Source organism: Procambarus clarkii, chromosome 56 (genome assembly GCF_040958095.1).
Source record: "Procambarus clarkii isolate CNS0578487 chromosome 56, FALCON_Pclarkii_2.0, whole genome shotgun sequence".
Classification (NCBI taxonomy): Eukaryota; Metazoa; Arthropoda; class Malacostraca; order Decapoda; family Cambaridae; genus Procambarus; species Procambarus clarkii.
This window is the reverse complement of record NC_091205.1, coordinates 16,404,466-16,419,160: the sequence shown is the minus strand read 5'-3', so window position 1 is coordinate 16,419,160 and position 14,695 is coordinate 16,404,466. Positions and strand designations below refer to the sequence as shown.

General features: G+C 39.5%; 2 protein-coding genes across 3 annotated transcripts; one reads left to right on the top strand and one right to left on the bottom strand.

The window, feature by feature from the left end:
- The first annotated feature begins 230 nt into the window (after positions 1–230).
- On the top strand, positions 231–6,975 carry LOC123770650 (peroxiredoxin-6). Its single transcript, XM_045762698.2, has 4 exons — positions 231–414; positions 3,012–3,168; positions 4,707–4,921; positions 6,436–6,975. The coding sequence occupies exons 1-4, from the start codon at positions 329–331 to the stop codon at positions 6,635–6,637; spliced, it is 660 nt and encodes a 219-aa protein (XP_045618654.1). The 5' UTR covers positions 231–328; the 3' UTR covers positions 6,638–6,975.
- Positions 6,976–7,938: 963 nt separating this feature from the next.
- On the bottom strand, positions 7,939–14,535 carry LOC123770648 (UPF0193 protein EVG1 homolog). 2 transcript variants are annotated; one of them, XM_045762690.2, is made up of 4 exons: positions 14,395–14,534; positions 13,215–13,478; positions 9,824–9,958; positions 7,939–8,646 (listed from the first exon to the last, which is right to left on the bottom strand). In XM_045762690.2, exons 1-4 carry the CDS (start codon positions 14,486–14,488, stop codon positions 8,438–8,440), a joined length of 702 nt encoding a protein of 233 aa, XP_045618646.2. In that variant the 5' UTR covers positions 14,489–14,534; the 3' UTR covers positions 7,939–8,437. The 2 variants fall into 2 exon arrangements, with proteins under 2 accessions (XP_045618646.2, XP_045618647.2); XM_045762691.2 differs by lacking the exon at positions 9,824–9,958 and having other exon boundaries at positions 14,395–14,535.
- Positions 14,536–14,695: the final 160 nt, after the last annotated feature.

Sequence of the window (14,695 nt, the reverse complement as noted above, 5' to 3'; positions counted from 1 at the left end):
GTGAATACCGCAATTGGCAACTTTTCACGAGACATCCCATATTTCCGTTATTTTGGTCTATATTAAGGGTAGAATTATATCGCATATATACTTAGCTTATGCTGAATGAACATAAAACAAGCAGTGATGTCTGCAGCTACGCACAGTGCGAGGGAAATAATGGATAAAACGGCGAAAGTTGTGAAGAGGGCGGCATGTGGAGGGTGACGGCGCCAACCCGTGCCGGTCCAGGCCGCTGGCTTCTCATTCCTGTGTGGCCGCTCGTCCCCTCCTGTCACACCTGCTCCCGCTCCTCCACACCTTCCTCAGCTACTACGCCAAGTTAAACATGGTTAACTTAGGCGATGTGTTCCCCAACTTCACGGCGGAGTCGTCGGTGGGCACCATCAAGCTGCACACCTACCTGGGCGACTCGTAAGTCTTATAATACTGGTCGACGCGCGGCGCTAACCTGCAGGAAGTGTCATTGACGTGGAGCGGTACCTGCTTCCTCCTGGCGGCGGCCGCCCTTCACAATGTCACCTAATTACGTAGTGTTGTGTGAGGTGTTGCAGGACACGTCTTGACTACCTCGGGTGTACCGCCCCTCGCACGCCACAACTTTCTGCACTTGTAGAAAGACTTTCTTGTAGTCTCGGGTCTGTTCTCGACTCTTGTCTGGAATTCCGGGTGCGACTCCCGGCCGGAATAGAAGTACTCACCTAGTTGTGCTTGCCTGGGGGTTGAGCTTCGGCTCTTTGGTTCCGGTTCTGAACTGTCGACAATTGGTGTACTGATTCCTGAGCCTATTGGGCTCTTATATCCACATACGAAGCTGTGTATGGAGTCTACATCCACCACATCACTTCATAATGTATTCAGTTTAACTGACACTGAAAAAGAGTTGCTTCTAATATGTCTGTGGTTCATTTGAATACGGTTTCCACCTGTCTCCAGTATGTGTACCACCTGTTACTCTTTATCTGCTATATTAATTCCTCTTGAGAATCGTGTGTGGTGAGCATGTCTCAAAACTTTTTGTTAAGTAGTTATGTACTTAATCCAAACAACTTTATCATTGTGTTCATTGCTGTCTTTTATGTGCTAGCCATATGCTGTTTTGTGCCTTTTATTTTTGCTAAATTACCATTCAAGCTGTCATTGCAATCATTCTGAGCTACCTATGTGCTTTAATATACCTACAATTTTCTTTCATCTTTTATTTTTTTCTTGCTATGTAACTTTTATCATTTATTATTAGACTATTACATCATTATCATTAGATTATCTGTTAGATTAAGGACCTGCCCGAAATGCTGCACGTACTAGTGGCCTTATAAGATTGTAAATACTATGCTATGTATTCTCTCAAACCCAATGTACCTTCTTGTGTATAAATCAATAAATAAAAAAAAAATATTTATCTTCCAGTGATATGAGGTTCAGTTCTAGCACTCCTCGAAGCTCATACTACTCGGCTTGGGTACCTGTCTGGTGGTATAACTTTAAACCTTCTCCAATTTAGTCTTGGTACTAAATCTTGATCACAAAGTACGCAATTGGTAATTGCCTATCAGTGTAGAAGTGGTTGGGTGCATTTCCTATCACCTAATGCATCTGTTCACCTAGTTGTAAGTAGAGTACCAGGAGTTAGCTTTTGGTATTACATTCTGGGAAGGGTCAGCAGTTCCAAATTTTTGGGAAACTTAAATAATTACAGGTACTTAATTAAAATTTACCCAAGGGTTGTTAGTGCACTAGTAGCCTTGACGAGGATAGGAAGCTGGCGGCTTGTGAAGGGTCCTCCCAAATACATGTATATACACTGGCTTTCTGTCCCTGTCAAATGGAATTATTAGTTTATAAATGCTGGAGGTGTGGTTGGTGCATGAATTTTTTGGCACTTGGCTATCAGTGACTAGGGAAAAGTGAGGTGGCTTCCACTTTTCTGCATTCTTCCTGTTGCTCACCAGTTCAGGGTACGAGTATTTACTTGTATTTTAACTTGTTTCCAAGTTACTATTGTTACCTTTCGTCGTCCTTTCAATGAAAGGCTGTAGAGCAGTCATCAGGAGAATATTGACACAAACTGCACCTGCCATAAAGGTGAAGGGGAAAAAAGCTGTCCTTGCCTATTCCTCTTTGTTACCATTTTCCTTTTAAAGGTTATTACATGGTGCTTTTAACTTCACTGGAAGTTAGATTATTAACTGAAATAAGCCTACATTGTTGGGATCATGTGCAATACAATGAATGCATAGTAACTAGGTGAAACATCATTGTAAAGGAAAAATGTATTGGGTTTAAATTTAGCTCTTCTGCTGTTATTTTAGCTGACGAGATGCTTCCACAAAAGCATAATTGAGGTCTTATATTAGGCAAATTTTAATTGGCCCCCCCCCCCAATCACTTTGAGATTCCAACAGAATCTCTAACCTCGTATAGGCTCTGGATTTTGACATTCTATTTCTTGTCTTAATTCTTAATGCAGGAATCTGTAAAGATTTGTTACTGTAGTGGGCTACCAGAGTATAGACCAGTCTTAAAGTTTATTTTATGCAAGTTTCAACCTGAAATGTAATTTGCAGTAGGCACAATGATCAATGTTAATGTGATCAGTAACATTGACACAGTGGGCACAGTGATTAATCAATGTTACTGTTGGTAGGACTTGTCTTCAAAATCAGTGACAAGATTCCATTGGTGGCAGGTTCAGTAAGTATTATGGGTGAATAGTAAAGCACAGAGGAAGGTTGTTAAAGAGATGGCAGTAAAAGTTTATTCACCATTACAGTACTGTACATCTATTAAAATATTAAGTTTGATTAAAACAAAATGAAATAGTAGTCTCCCTTGCCAATAGACATAGTTTAACAAAACCCTGAGCTTGATGTTAGTTTTATTGGCAATGACAAGTCTGACAATACACAACAGTAGATGCAGAATTGATTCCCTAGCCTAGATTAGAGCAGTGAAATGTCTAAAGAAAAGTTTGTACTGGTATAAATGGATCTCTCTGGTAACTTCAACAGATGGGGCATAGTATTTGCTCACCCTGCTGACTTCACCCCAGTATGTACCACTGAGTTGGGATGTGTGGCAAAGTTGGTACCAGAGTTCACGAAGAGAAATGTGAAATTGCTGGCAATATCATGTGACTCTGTTGAGGACCATGTTGGCTGGATAAAGGTAAGATTACCATTTTTATCAAATTGCTTTGTTATATAATGTTCAGTACTGTGTACATTTTCCTTCCATGGATAGGGTTAGAGAACTTGTATTTTTTTGTTTTTTTGCCATTCATCCACAGAAGATAGCATTTTGATAATTGTTATAATTATAATTAATAACTTGAATCTAGGCTAAAGTGTTAAACTGCCATGAGTTATATTATTGCTGGACAGTTATATATTGCATATTTAGTGGCAGTTTGTACCAAAAAAAAATCCATAGACTATTACCACATGTGGTAAATATTTTATATGCCACTAATTGCGCTGTACAGTATTTCAGAAAGTTTAAGATTGTGAGGGGCTTTAATACTACATTGTTGGGGTAATACTTGGAGTGTAGTGGTATGGGTTATATAGAGAAGGGAGTGGGTAAGTAGAGATGTGAGAATGTCAGGGTCGGGTGGTCTTGACAAAAGCTAAAGGAAGAAGGTTGAGGGGAAAGTTATAGGGATTGTTATATACGTAAAATGTGTGCCTATGCCTTTCATAGTCACAATATTGTATGTTTAAATTACTTGAACAAGTTAGCTTACCGAGTTAGTATTAAGCATTTACTTATCCCTATTAAACCTATCAATAATTTAACTATTAACTGAAGTTTTGCCCAAAATGCTTTGCATATTAGTGGCTGTATTAAATGTGTACCTGTGTAACCAATAAGCAACCACTGTATCATGTTCTGTAGATTAAGCTTTTAGTCAAAAAACTTTCAGTGAACTAGTTATTACAGTACAATAGCATTTAATCATGTCTATTAAGCATACAACTTTTGCTCTCCATTAGTAAATAATATTGTTTACAGTTTTTAAGTGATCCTATTGGATTATATTAGTTCTAAGATAAAGTAACTATTTTGCAATTCCTGTAAATTATATTCTATAATATACTTTTGGTTTTTATACATAATACACAAGTTCTTAGTCTTGTACACTAGCATTCCTAGGTTCCCCGGAATACGACCCCGCTAAATGGTTTAACAACCAGGTACCCATTTTACTGTTGGGTAAACAGACTACAGTTAAGGATTGACGCCCAGTAAATCCTCCCTGGCCAGGATATGAACCCAGGACAAAGCGCTTGTGAAACGGCAGCGAGTGTCTTAACGCTACATCACGGACACTGCATGATTAGTTGCCTATAATTATTAATATGCCATCTTAATATGAAAGCCAAAAAATCTCTGGAATACATTAGTGTTTATGATCCATAATGTTAACGTGCATGTGCCACACATTAGTAGTTCTGGGAGGTGGGGGGGGGGGGGTTTTGGCATTTGTCATGTGTACAAATAGTATTAACCTGAAGGAGGAGCACTAAATTGGGTAAACTTTAGACAGATGGTTGCGGTTTTTTTAGAACTTGTCAAATCTTTTATGTAATTGGCTGATGTGACCTAGCATTTAAACTCTACAAAAATTTACTTTGCATTATTTAACTATCAGTGAGTAACATGAGCTTTATCCAATCATATACAATTTGCCTTTTGTTTTGCAGGATATTCAAGCCTACAGTGAGCTAAGTGGTGAATTTCCTTACCCAATTATTGGTGACAAGGATAGGGATCTTGCAGTAACCCTTGGTATGATAGACCCAGATGAGAAGAATGCTGAAGGTTTACCCCTTTCATGCCGTGCTGTTTTTCTCATTGGACCAGACAAGAGGCTCAAGCTCTCCCTTCTGTATCCTGCTACTACTGGACGCAATTTTAAGTAAGTGTTGTACTGTAAAATCCTTTGGCGTTTTGAATACTTTTATACTGTACATGCATTTGTGTTTCCAATTTCGAATACTGCTTAATTTGTTCATCTACATTCCACATAGGTGGCACATGACTTATGGTTGTTCATTGGGGGGGGGGGGGGAACTAGGATGCTAAGACATTAATTTTCACAGCTTTACAATACAAATCTTGGATATTGATAAAATACAGTACTGTACGTATATTGTATAGCGTGTCGGTGAAACTTTTAGTGGAAACTGGCTGTAAGGTCTGAAAAATGTATTGTACTCTACTATAATCTTTCAATGCCACCAGACAAACCATATGATTACCCGTTTTAAAGATTTGTCATGGTAAAAATTCAGTAAAAGTAGATTTGTGTAGTATAGTACTCAATGTAAGTAGTGCTGATCTTTTTAAAAGGTAGTTAACTCATTGTTGGACAGGAAACTTGTAACCACATGGCTTCAAAAGCACATTAGAGGCGCAGTACAGACTGTGGGTTGCCTGTATAGCACAAAGAAATTGTGATGGTAGATTAACGTTGCAAGTCAAAGGTTACGGCTAAAGGTTGAAGGAAATTTTTATTTTTAATGGGAATTAGTGGTCATGGAAAAAAATCATTCTTGGAACATTCACAAATTAGAGATTATTAAATTACATAAAAGAATGTTGAAATAAATCCAACACCTTGAGCCAATTTGACAAATTTAATAAATAACTACACGTTTTCAATTGCCTCACAAAATTACAGTACTAAAATTTATCTTGTTTACCGCCTAGTCAACAGTACTAAATAAGTAACTATTCTACAGTACAGTATTTCAACAGATATATGGCTTCATAAACTGAAGCTCCCAAAAGTATTTAAAGTGATTTTTGCAAAAAAGTGCACTCATTTCATGGACAGTACTGTACTGTATTGTTAATGTACACACCTGCTGAGAAATGACATCCAGCATGTCCTTCAACCTTTCAGCACTTGTTGCAATAAATTATAAATGTTTTTTAATTTTATGAATTCTGATCTACCAGCTAGTTGTCCTTTTTATGGGAGCAATGGGATCTTGAGCTGATGCATTGTATTTTCCAGCAAGTGTAGAGTTTGACATGCTTGGCTGAAAATTACTTTTGCAAAGCTCCCAGGTGCACTGTACTTGGTTTTCCATCCTAACTTAATAACTTTGCTGCTCAAATTGTGCACAATTTGAGGGTGCCATACCCTTTATTTAGGGCGCTACTTAAGATTGCAATATGCTTTTTGAATTGGATAAAATATTTAATTAAAAGTACTAGACTACTGTGCATTTCTTGTTTTTGGTCTAAATAAAATTGCAGATACAGTAAACTATTTTAAATGTGCTTATTAGACAATTTTGTTGGCTTCGGTTATATATGGAGGAAGGTATATGCACATGGATAAATACCCATGTTTTGCTTAGTTCTGTTCAAATTTTTCAACATTAGATACAGGGTATTTATAATCTGCATTAAACATTTCAGCGAGATTCTTAGAGCCATAGACTCCATTCAACTGACGGCTGCAAAGAAGGTAGCAACACCTGTTGATTGGAAGCCAGGTAGTGCTTGCATGGTGCTACCCTCAGTTTCTGCAGAAGAGGCAAAATCCCTTTTCCCAGAGCACACTGTCCACAACGTTCCTTCTGGAAAAGAGTATATTCGCACAACGCCACAACCAGAGTAAAATGAGCTACGTTCTCACCTTGGCTACCTGTATGCAGCCAGACGGTACAATATATCCAGATTTAATTGCAAACTTTATTTTCTTAGTTTAAAAAGGAATTGTGCAGTAATGAGTAACCTTACTGCTTGTTAACACTTTTTAGTTCTAAAAATTGCTTAGTAGAAGCCATAGGATTATAATGGTTTGTTAAAAACGTTGATGCTGGGCCTACTGTATTTTCAAGTTTTGTAAAATTCCTGCTGATATTTTAACTACTTATTCTGTTAATGCAAAGTGCCTTTCTCAATTGTTCCATTCCACTTTATACAATATACTCTGAAATAAACATGGCAAAAGTATTGTACTTTTCATAAACCTGTCAACTTTTAAAATGGCATAACTGTTTTTAGTGTGATTAATTTCAGTTTGAAAGAGGAAGACATGTGTAGAAAAGGTAGTCATGTCTGAGCACTTAATTTCTTCTGTGTATGGAATAGGTGTGCAAAATGCAGTTACTCAGCCTGCTAGGAACAGTGAGTTTATACTTTCTACTAAAGTGCCAGAAGCCTAGTAAATAAATTTGGTGTATTGTGTGCATATACAGAGGTTGAGAATGCAGAGATCATTGGGATTAGCTAAATGTGGGGATGGGAAGATGAAGGGAAATTTCATATGCCAGGATACCATCCACCCTTGGGAAGACAGAGTAGGTGGTGTGATACTATATAAAAGACTTTACCAGTAATGAGGAATTATAAACAATGGGATCCTTGGATTTGGTGTGGCAACAAGTAGAGTACTGTACTACTGTATCTCAAACAGCTGACAGTGGGTGTGTGCTACAAAGCACAGATCAACATCAGGGACTTAGATCTGCATAGTGATAAATGCTGAAGCTCTAGCTTTTATAATGTGGAGCTTTATGTATGAAAATGGTGACCATTATAACAATTGGAAGAGGAAAATTTCTGGGCCTAGTAAGATTTTTCTCATACAGCATATGACAGCCCACCAGAGGTAATGACATTCTAGAGCTTGGGCTATCAGAGGGCATTATAGACGTAAATCCAGGTCGACCCATCTTCAGACGTAAGTCCATTCTATCCAGCAGTCGGCAAGGTAACGAGTGAATTTTACACAATGACCAAGTTCCTAAATAGTGAGTCTTTCAGACATGTCCTTCGGAACAAGAGTTTGGACCTGGAACTTGTACGGCAGCAAGGGAAAAGGAAGATTGCTTCATGCATAGTACAATACAGTATCTAAAACATAATTTGTATTGTTCAAAACTCGTATTTTGTGTGCTGTAATTAATGACAATATAAATAGCATTTTTTTAATAGATAAAACGAGAAACATGAAGAGCACAACTTGGTGTAGGAGGTATTAATGGGAAATGTCTGACTAAACATTATATAGGATTCCATGATATGCTAACAAAACAAATTTGATACTGTGCTGAGAACACTTATGGCTTGGTATCAAACCACTCGGACAATTTATATTGTACATCAGTGAAGATTCGAAAGCATTTATTTTTACTGGCAATTTTTTAAGGTAAACATTTGTATTGACTTTTCAGGATACATTTTCAGTTGCATTACAGTTGGAAGTTACATTACAGTTGGAAAATTATAAAGTTAAAATATATTTTCAGATAAAAACAATTGAGGCTAGATTTTAAATGTCAAAATATTTATAGTTCCTAAGTTTGAAAATGTAGTAATGGATATACTGTACTATAGTAAATATATATACAGTACAGTAATTGCTCTGGTAATGGCCCTGGTGTATTTTTAGTTCTAAAGCATGAAGGGTATTTTAGTTGTTTGTTAATTTTTGTTTCGGAGCTGCAGCTATTTTTAGTTTCATGGCCCTGTTGAGATCCCTTGCACGCTCTTGGTCAATAAGTTCCAAGTCTCTGAGCTTGAGAGCCAGTTGAGCAGCTATGAGATGCCGAAACTTTTCTCCTTCTCCCAAGGCTTCCATGGCCTCGAGCCAGTGCACACGTTCCTCCATTTCGCTGACCACTGGCAAAGATAAATTTGTGCAGTTAATTTCTACTTTAAATATGTACTGTAGTTTAAATGATCGAGTGCAATTTAAATATTTTAGGTTTGTAAGTAAATTATTGGCAGCCCTATTTAACTCAAACATTTTGTAATGTAAACCAATGAACAAGGAATGGAATGATGTATTTTGTTTAAAGAGAGTATATTGTATGACTTGACTGCATTCAGCAAAGTTTTCCTTAGTGCTCATTAGTGGCATAAATTTAATCTTCCTGCTGCCCCAAAAAGAAACTTCATATATATTGTACAAAACCAATTTGCTAATGAATAAGCACTAAGAAGTTATATAAGACACCTTCATTACAATAATAAATAATATAATGGCTCTAAAAAGTAGAATGTCTGTCAGATTGGAGGCAGATGCTTGAGGGTAGCCTTGCTCAACTTTCAAAAGATGACACACATGGGTGGTATAGCTAATAATAATTCATTGTGATGGGGGGACAGGCATCCCGAGTGTGCTTACACACGTTTGGCTTATTTCGAGGTCTTCCCTCCCCTGAGAGCGAATTACAGACCCACCCCAGGATGCAATCTCACAAGAAGCTAACTCCTGGGTACCTACTTGCTGCTAGATGAACAGGAGCATTAGTTGACAAGACATGCAATCAATCATTTATGTCCTGGCCAAGATTCGAACCCGAAATTCTTGATTGCGAGTCGAGAATAAACCCAACTGTACTACTGGGACTTTGCGAGTGTTTTGGGACATTTGGGGTTGGCCCAGATGGGGATGGACCGAAGAGACCCAGGCACAGCTGAGTACCTTATGTAGTCTCTATATAAAATTGAATGCCTGTCGGTGTGTGTGAGGTTGGAAGTCGGGCGCTTGGGGGCTAGCCTCATGCAACTGTGCATTGTAATTGGTATAGTTTTGAGAGTCAGAGGGGGTTGGTGTCAAGCCCCGTGCCCCTCCTTAAGAAGGATCGACCCCTATTGAAGTCTGAAATTGTTTTGTTTTTCAGGATGTTTCTTGTCAGTTTTTCAGTTGGATATAATACTGTATTGCATGTTCTGAGAGAGGAATATTGGAAGGAGATAAAGGCATTGTTGGGTATCCTATTCAATAGGCTCTTAAAACAAAATTATTTACAATATACAGTACTATATATATACAGTATTGAAGACTACTTACGTTCAGTAAAGCGATCAGTCTCACTAGGGAGGGAATAAACCTGGGTCTTCCTCCCTGGAGTTGGATGGGTAGTAACACCCTCTTTGCCAAATGCCATCAATTCCTGGCACCTCTCCTTGGACTCGGGGCCATATTCTATCACACAAACAGAATGTTATCTTGCAATGTAGTTTAATAAGAGCTACATACACAGTAACATTTTTGAAGAGTGGGTCTAGTATATGTAATTTGTACTCTAATGTTAGCTACTTGGTTATATGAAGTGATAGTGAATAAAATATCTACTTGTTTTCTATTTTCCATTTGCTAAGGACAAGAAGTCTGTTAGGCATATTAAATTACCCCTTAGTCAACAACTGACCTTTGCCTAGTACACAAACCTCAAGTGTCTACACATAGCAGGTACTATACTTTTGATTGTTTTCAAAATGAACATTCACAAGCAACTTGCCCTCTCCTTCAAACAAACTCAGGATCAATCAGTTGTGAGCCCACTGTGCCACAAGTCTTTTTAATATACAAATATTTTCATCATTGCAGTTATATTGAAATAAAAGTAATGCAAAAAAAAAGTAATTACCTAAATTACAGTTACAGGATGAGAGCTACTCTCGGGGTGTCCCGTCTTCCCAGTGTTTGGAAATTGATGCGTTTATACTTACCTAACTAACACTCCTAAATTATACCTGGCAAAAATAAGTCCATGTTGAGAGCAAAGAATAGATATAGTAAGGCATGAAAGAAAAGTACTTTCAAATTTCTAGCCAAAATCTGGTCTAGACCGCAGAGAATTCTACTATGAACACTAATTTAAATGGCATGAACACGTAAAAGAAGTTGAAACTGCCTTGTATGTGCCTGAAAGTTAAGATTTTGTTCATCTACATAAATTTAAATGCATTATCACTAATCAGTACTTTGTAATCATATGAAATTAAAATAATTTAATTTACATAGTAATTCACTACTGTACTATGAAAGTAAACAATGTAATACTATTTTTTATGAATACAAATTCTTGTTATTTTCATTTTAGAGGGAAACAGACTAATTAGGAGTGGATGGAAATTGGTTCAAAATGGTTGAGGAGTTAACTGATGAACTGTTTCTCACTAACACACTTTATTCAGAATTTCCAGACTAAAGCTTGTGCATTTGCACCCGGAGGCTGCAAATGCACAAATATCAAGACTGGAATGGGTATAGCAATGAGGCAGAATGAATGAAAGAGGCGGGGGAATGAAATATGAAGCGAGTTAAGCGCAATGCTCCGATGTGTTACGGACATGGTAGCAGGCTCATTTAACAATATGGGTGCACATAATAGGACCATATGGTGAAGGGAGACACACAATATTGTGGAAGGAGCGAGCTGACCAATATGGTTACCCATTGACAGAGACAGGAAGCCCGCTAGGTGTGCTGAGGTTCCTGAAGACCAATGACTGACTTTCTCAATGATTCGTTCATGTTAGGCTTGCAGTTAGACAACTGGTTGGGCTCCGGTTACACAACTTGTCGGGTTCCGATTGCATTACTCCGGGGGTGTGACTAGTTGGGCTTTTGAGTTGTGCATGGTTGTGCTCCGGTTCGTACATGGTTGTGCTCCTGTTCGTACATGGTTGTGCTCCAGTGGTTGTTTGTGTACTAGTGCTCCAGGTTTGTTTGCTAGGGCTTTGTTTCTTTGCAAGGGCTTTATGTTTGTTTGCTAGAAATTTGGGTTTCTTTTTTTGTGTATAGTTCAATTGTTTGATATGGCTCCATAGTGTGTTTCTAGGACAAGTGGAGGGTTTTAGGTAGCTCTAAGCAGATTTTTGTTTGGTCGAGCTAGGAATGGAGTTTGGTTGTGCTCTGGGACTGTTTAGCTTTATGGGGGTTGGATGAGATGTATACTTGCTAGGCTTACGGTTACACAACTGGTCGGGGTCTGGTTACACAACTGGTCAAGCTTCGGTTACACAACTGGTCGGGCTCCGGTTAAATAACTGGTCGGGCTCCGGTTAAATAACTGGTCGGGCTCCGGTTAAATAACTGGTCGGGCTCCGGGGGTGTCACTTGGGCTATGGGTTGTGCATGGTCGGGCTTCCGTCCGTGCATGGTTGTGATCCAGAGGTTGTTTGTGCACTAGTGCTCCAGGTTTGTTTGCTAAGGCTTTGTTTATATGTTTGCTAGAAATCCGGGTTTCTTTCTTTTGTATATAGTTCAATTGTGTGCTATGGGTCAATAGTTGGTGTCCAGGGCAAGTGGAGGATTTTTGGTAGGGCTAAGCAGATTTTTGTTTGGTCGAGCTAGGAATGGAGTTTGGTTGTGTTCAGCTGGGACTGTTTAGCTTTGTGGGGGTTGGATGAGATGTATACTTGCTAGGCTTAAGGTTACACAACTGGTCGGGGTCCGGTTACACAACTAGTGGGGCTCAGGGTTACACAACTGGTCGGGCTCCGGTTAATAACTGGTCGGGCTCCGGTTAAATAACTGGTGGGGCTCCGGTTACACAACTTGTCAGGTTCCGATTGCATTACTCCGGGGGTGTGACTTGTTGGACTTTGAGTTGTACATGGTTGTGTAGGGTTCGGTGTTCAATGAACGAAAAGGACATGAGCAGTTTAAATTGCGAACGCATACCAACGAATAACGCTAGTATCTATATAACAAATTTATTGTCCTGTGGAGTTGATTTAACTTCCAGACACGTTTTGTTTAATAAATATTAAAGATTTAATGGCTGTTTATGAAAGATATTATATAAATACACATTCTACTTCTTAATATCACCAATTAAATTTGCGACAATTTGAGCCATGAAATGCGACGACTGGATCACTGTGTTCAGGAGGCTGTTATGGCAGCAAACACTCTCCAGGCGACCATATATCTTGGATAAGTCGCTCCACACAATTGTCGCTTGGACCGTCGACTTCCTATGGCGTCACCTCTCACATATTTACGTCTCATTTCGTTATGAAATTAGATTATTTCAGAGTAAAAATAGGTTTGATCATGTTCTACGTGTAGCACCAACATTATAGTAAGTAAATATACCATATTTCTTCATTACTTACGTAATGCTAGGACGATTTGTGTAGTTTTGGGCCGATTTGGGTAATTCTATGGACCGCTCCCGGTCAATTTCCCGCCCTCCCTCTCAACTTCCCGCCCTCCCTCTCAACCTCCAGCCCTCCCACTCAACCTCCCGCCCTCCCTCTCAACCTCCCGCCCTCCCTCTCAACCTCCCGCCTTTCCTTTTAACTTCCAACCCTCCATCTCAACTTCCCACCCTCCTTCTCAACTCCCCACCCTCCATCACAACTTCCAATCCTCCGTCTCAACTTTCAACCCTTCCTCTCAACCTCCCATTAATCCCCTTATCCACTCGCCACCCCATGTCACTTACTGGGTGGTGGAGGAACATAATGTGTGTTGGGCTCATAGAGCCCCATTTTCTTTATAGCCTCATGGGAGCGCTTGGTCTGGATACATGGCCTTGGAGTCTGCCTGAAGGAGCTGCTGGAGGAAGAAGAGGAGGGTCGACGCTGACCTTGGGTAGGTTGTGAGGGGCCAGCCAAAGCCTCATGATGGGGAAGGGACCGGCCTCCACTCACCCACCGCTCTATGCGTCTCTGGTGTTGCAAGTTGACCGCCGCCTCCTGCAACAGCTCTGTTGAACCATGGAGAAGAGAATATATCTCCCATGCATTGAACATTTTTTTGTTTACTCACAGCCACAGGTCAAGTTACTCACACAAACAGGTAAACACAGCAATGACCTGCTACAATATTATATATATGGGAAATTATATAGATCAAGATCTAGCTTTAAGTTCAACTAATACCCCTAATTCACAAGATGGTTAGTCAGCAGGGTTGTTGTTGTTGTTTTAGATTCAGCTACTTGGAACATAAAGTTCTAAGTAGCACGGGCTATGGCGAGCCCGAAAGTCAGCAGGGAGTCAGGAGAACACTGGGGATACAAGTTTAGTCTACTAGCTTGCACTAGCAAACTCTAGGGAAAGTACAAGAAAAACTCCTGATGCTTCTGTCCACCTAGCATTTAATAATTAACTGTGTCGGGGGACATGAATCCAGAGTGTATTCATACACGTTTGGCTTTTATCGAGGCCCTCCCACCCCTTACTCGGCCCAGAATGCAACCCCACAACAAGCTGACTAACTCCTGAGTACCTACTCACTGCTAGGTGAACACAAGCATTAGGTGAAAGGAAATAAGACCAAACATTTCTGTCCCGCCCAGGATTCGAATCCGGAATTTCTCGATTGTGCGTCGAGAAAGAACCCGGCTGTACTATACCGGGACCATTAATGGGGACTATTTGATAGGGACCTGGAAACTAAGCAACTGTAACGGGTCGCATCCTGGGAAACATCCATCATCGGCCTCGATAAACCTAAACAGGCTTTCTGTTAATTGGAAACCTTGTTACAAGAGAACAGCATTCGTGAAATGCAATTAAGTCGAGGTTATACTTTTACAGAAGTGGATCTCTCCCTCTAAATTTAATTCTGATTTGCATACAGTTTATGTAATTTAAGAACATGAACATTATAAGGGTCACCTTTCAACAACAGCCTTGTTGATTCACTGTAAGACACTCTAGGAAGATCATAAATCCCTCCAGAAGCCACATTTTGACGTGAGACGGATGCCATGTTGTTTACACTCTCACCATGGCAACGAGCAGCAGCCTGTGATTGGTGGGAGACACCGCCTTCCGTCACGTGATTGGCTAACGGTCTTTGTTTTGGTATGCCTACATTTAGTTATGTCCTCTTAAACCTTGAAAATACTTGTTAATAATACCAGTCGTCTAATTTATGTTATATATAACAAATCCTATGAGTAAGATGAATCTCATG

What these genes read in the sequence shown, in the direction of transcription:
- LOC123770650 (XM_045762698.2), top strand. Translation starts at nt 329, where the DNA reads ATGGTTAACTTAGGCGATGTGTTCCCCAACTTCACGGCGGAGTCGTCG. An exon ending in CACACCTACCTGGGCGACTC is followed by an intron (nt 415 to 3,011) that starts GTAAGTCTTATA and finishes TAACTTCAACAG; the next exon opens with ATGGGGCATAGTATTTGCTC. An exon ending in ACCATGTTGGCTGGATAAAG is followed by an intron (nt 3,169 to 4,706) that starts GTAAGATTACCA and finishes TTTGTTTTGCAG; the next exon opens with GATATTCAAGCCTACAGTGA.
- LOC123770648 (XM_045762690.2), bottom strand. Translation starts at nt 14,488, where the DNA reads ATGGCATCCGTCTCACGTCAAAATGTGGCTTCTGGAGGGATTTATGAT. An exon ending in AACAAGGCTGTTGTTGAAAG is followed by an intron (nt 13,479 to 14,394) that starts GTGACCCTTATA and finishes ATGGTTCAACAG; the next exon opens with AGCTGTTGCAGGAGGCGGCG. An exon ending in GACTGATCGCTTTACTGAAC is followed by an intron (nt 8,647 to 9,823) that starts GTAAGTAGTCTT and finishes TATCTTTGCCAG; the next exon opens with TGGTCAGCGAAATGGAGGAA.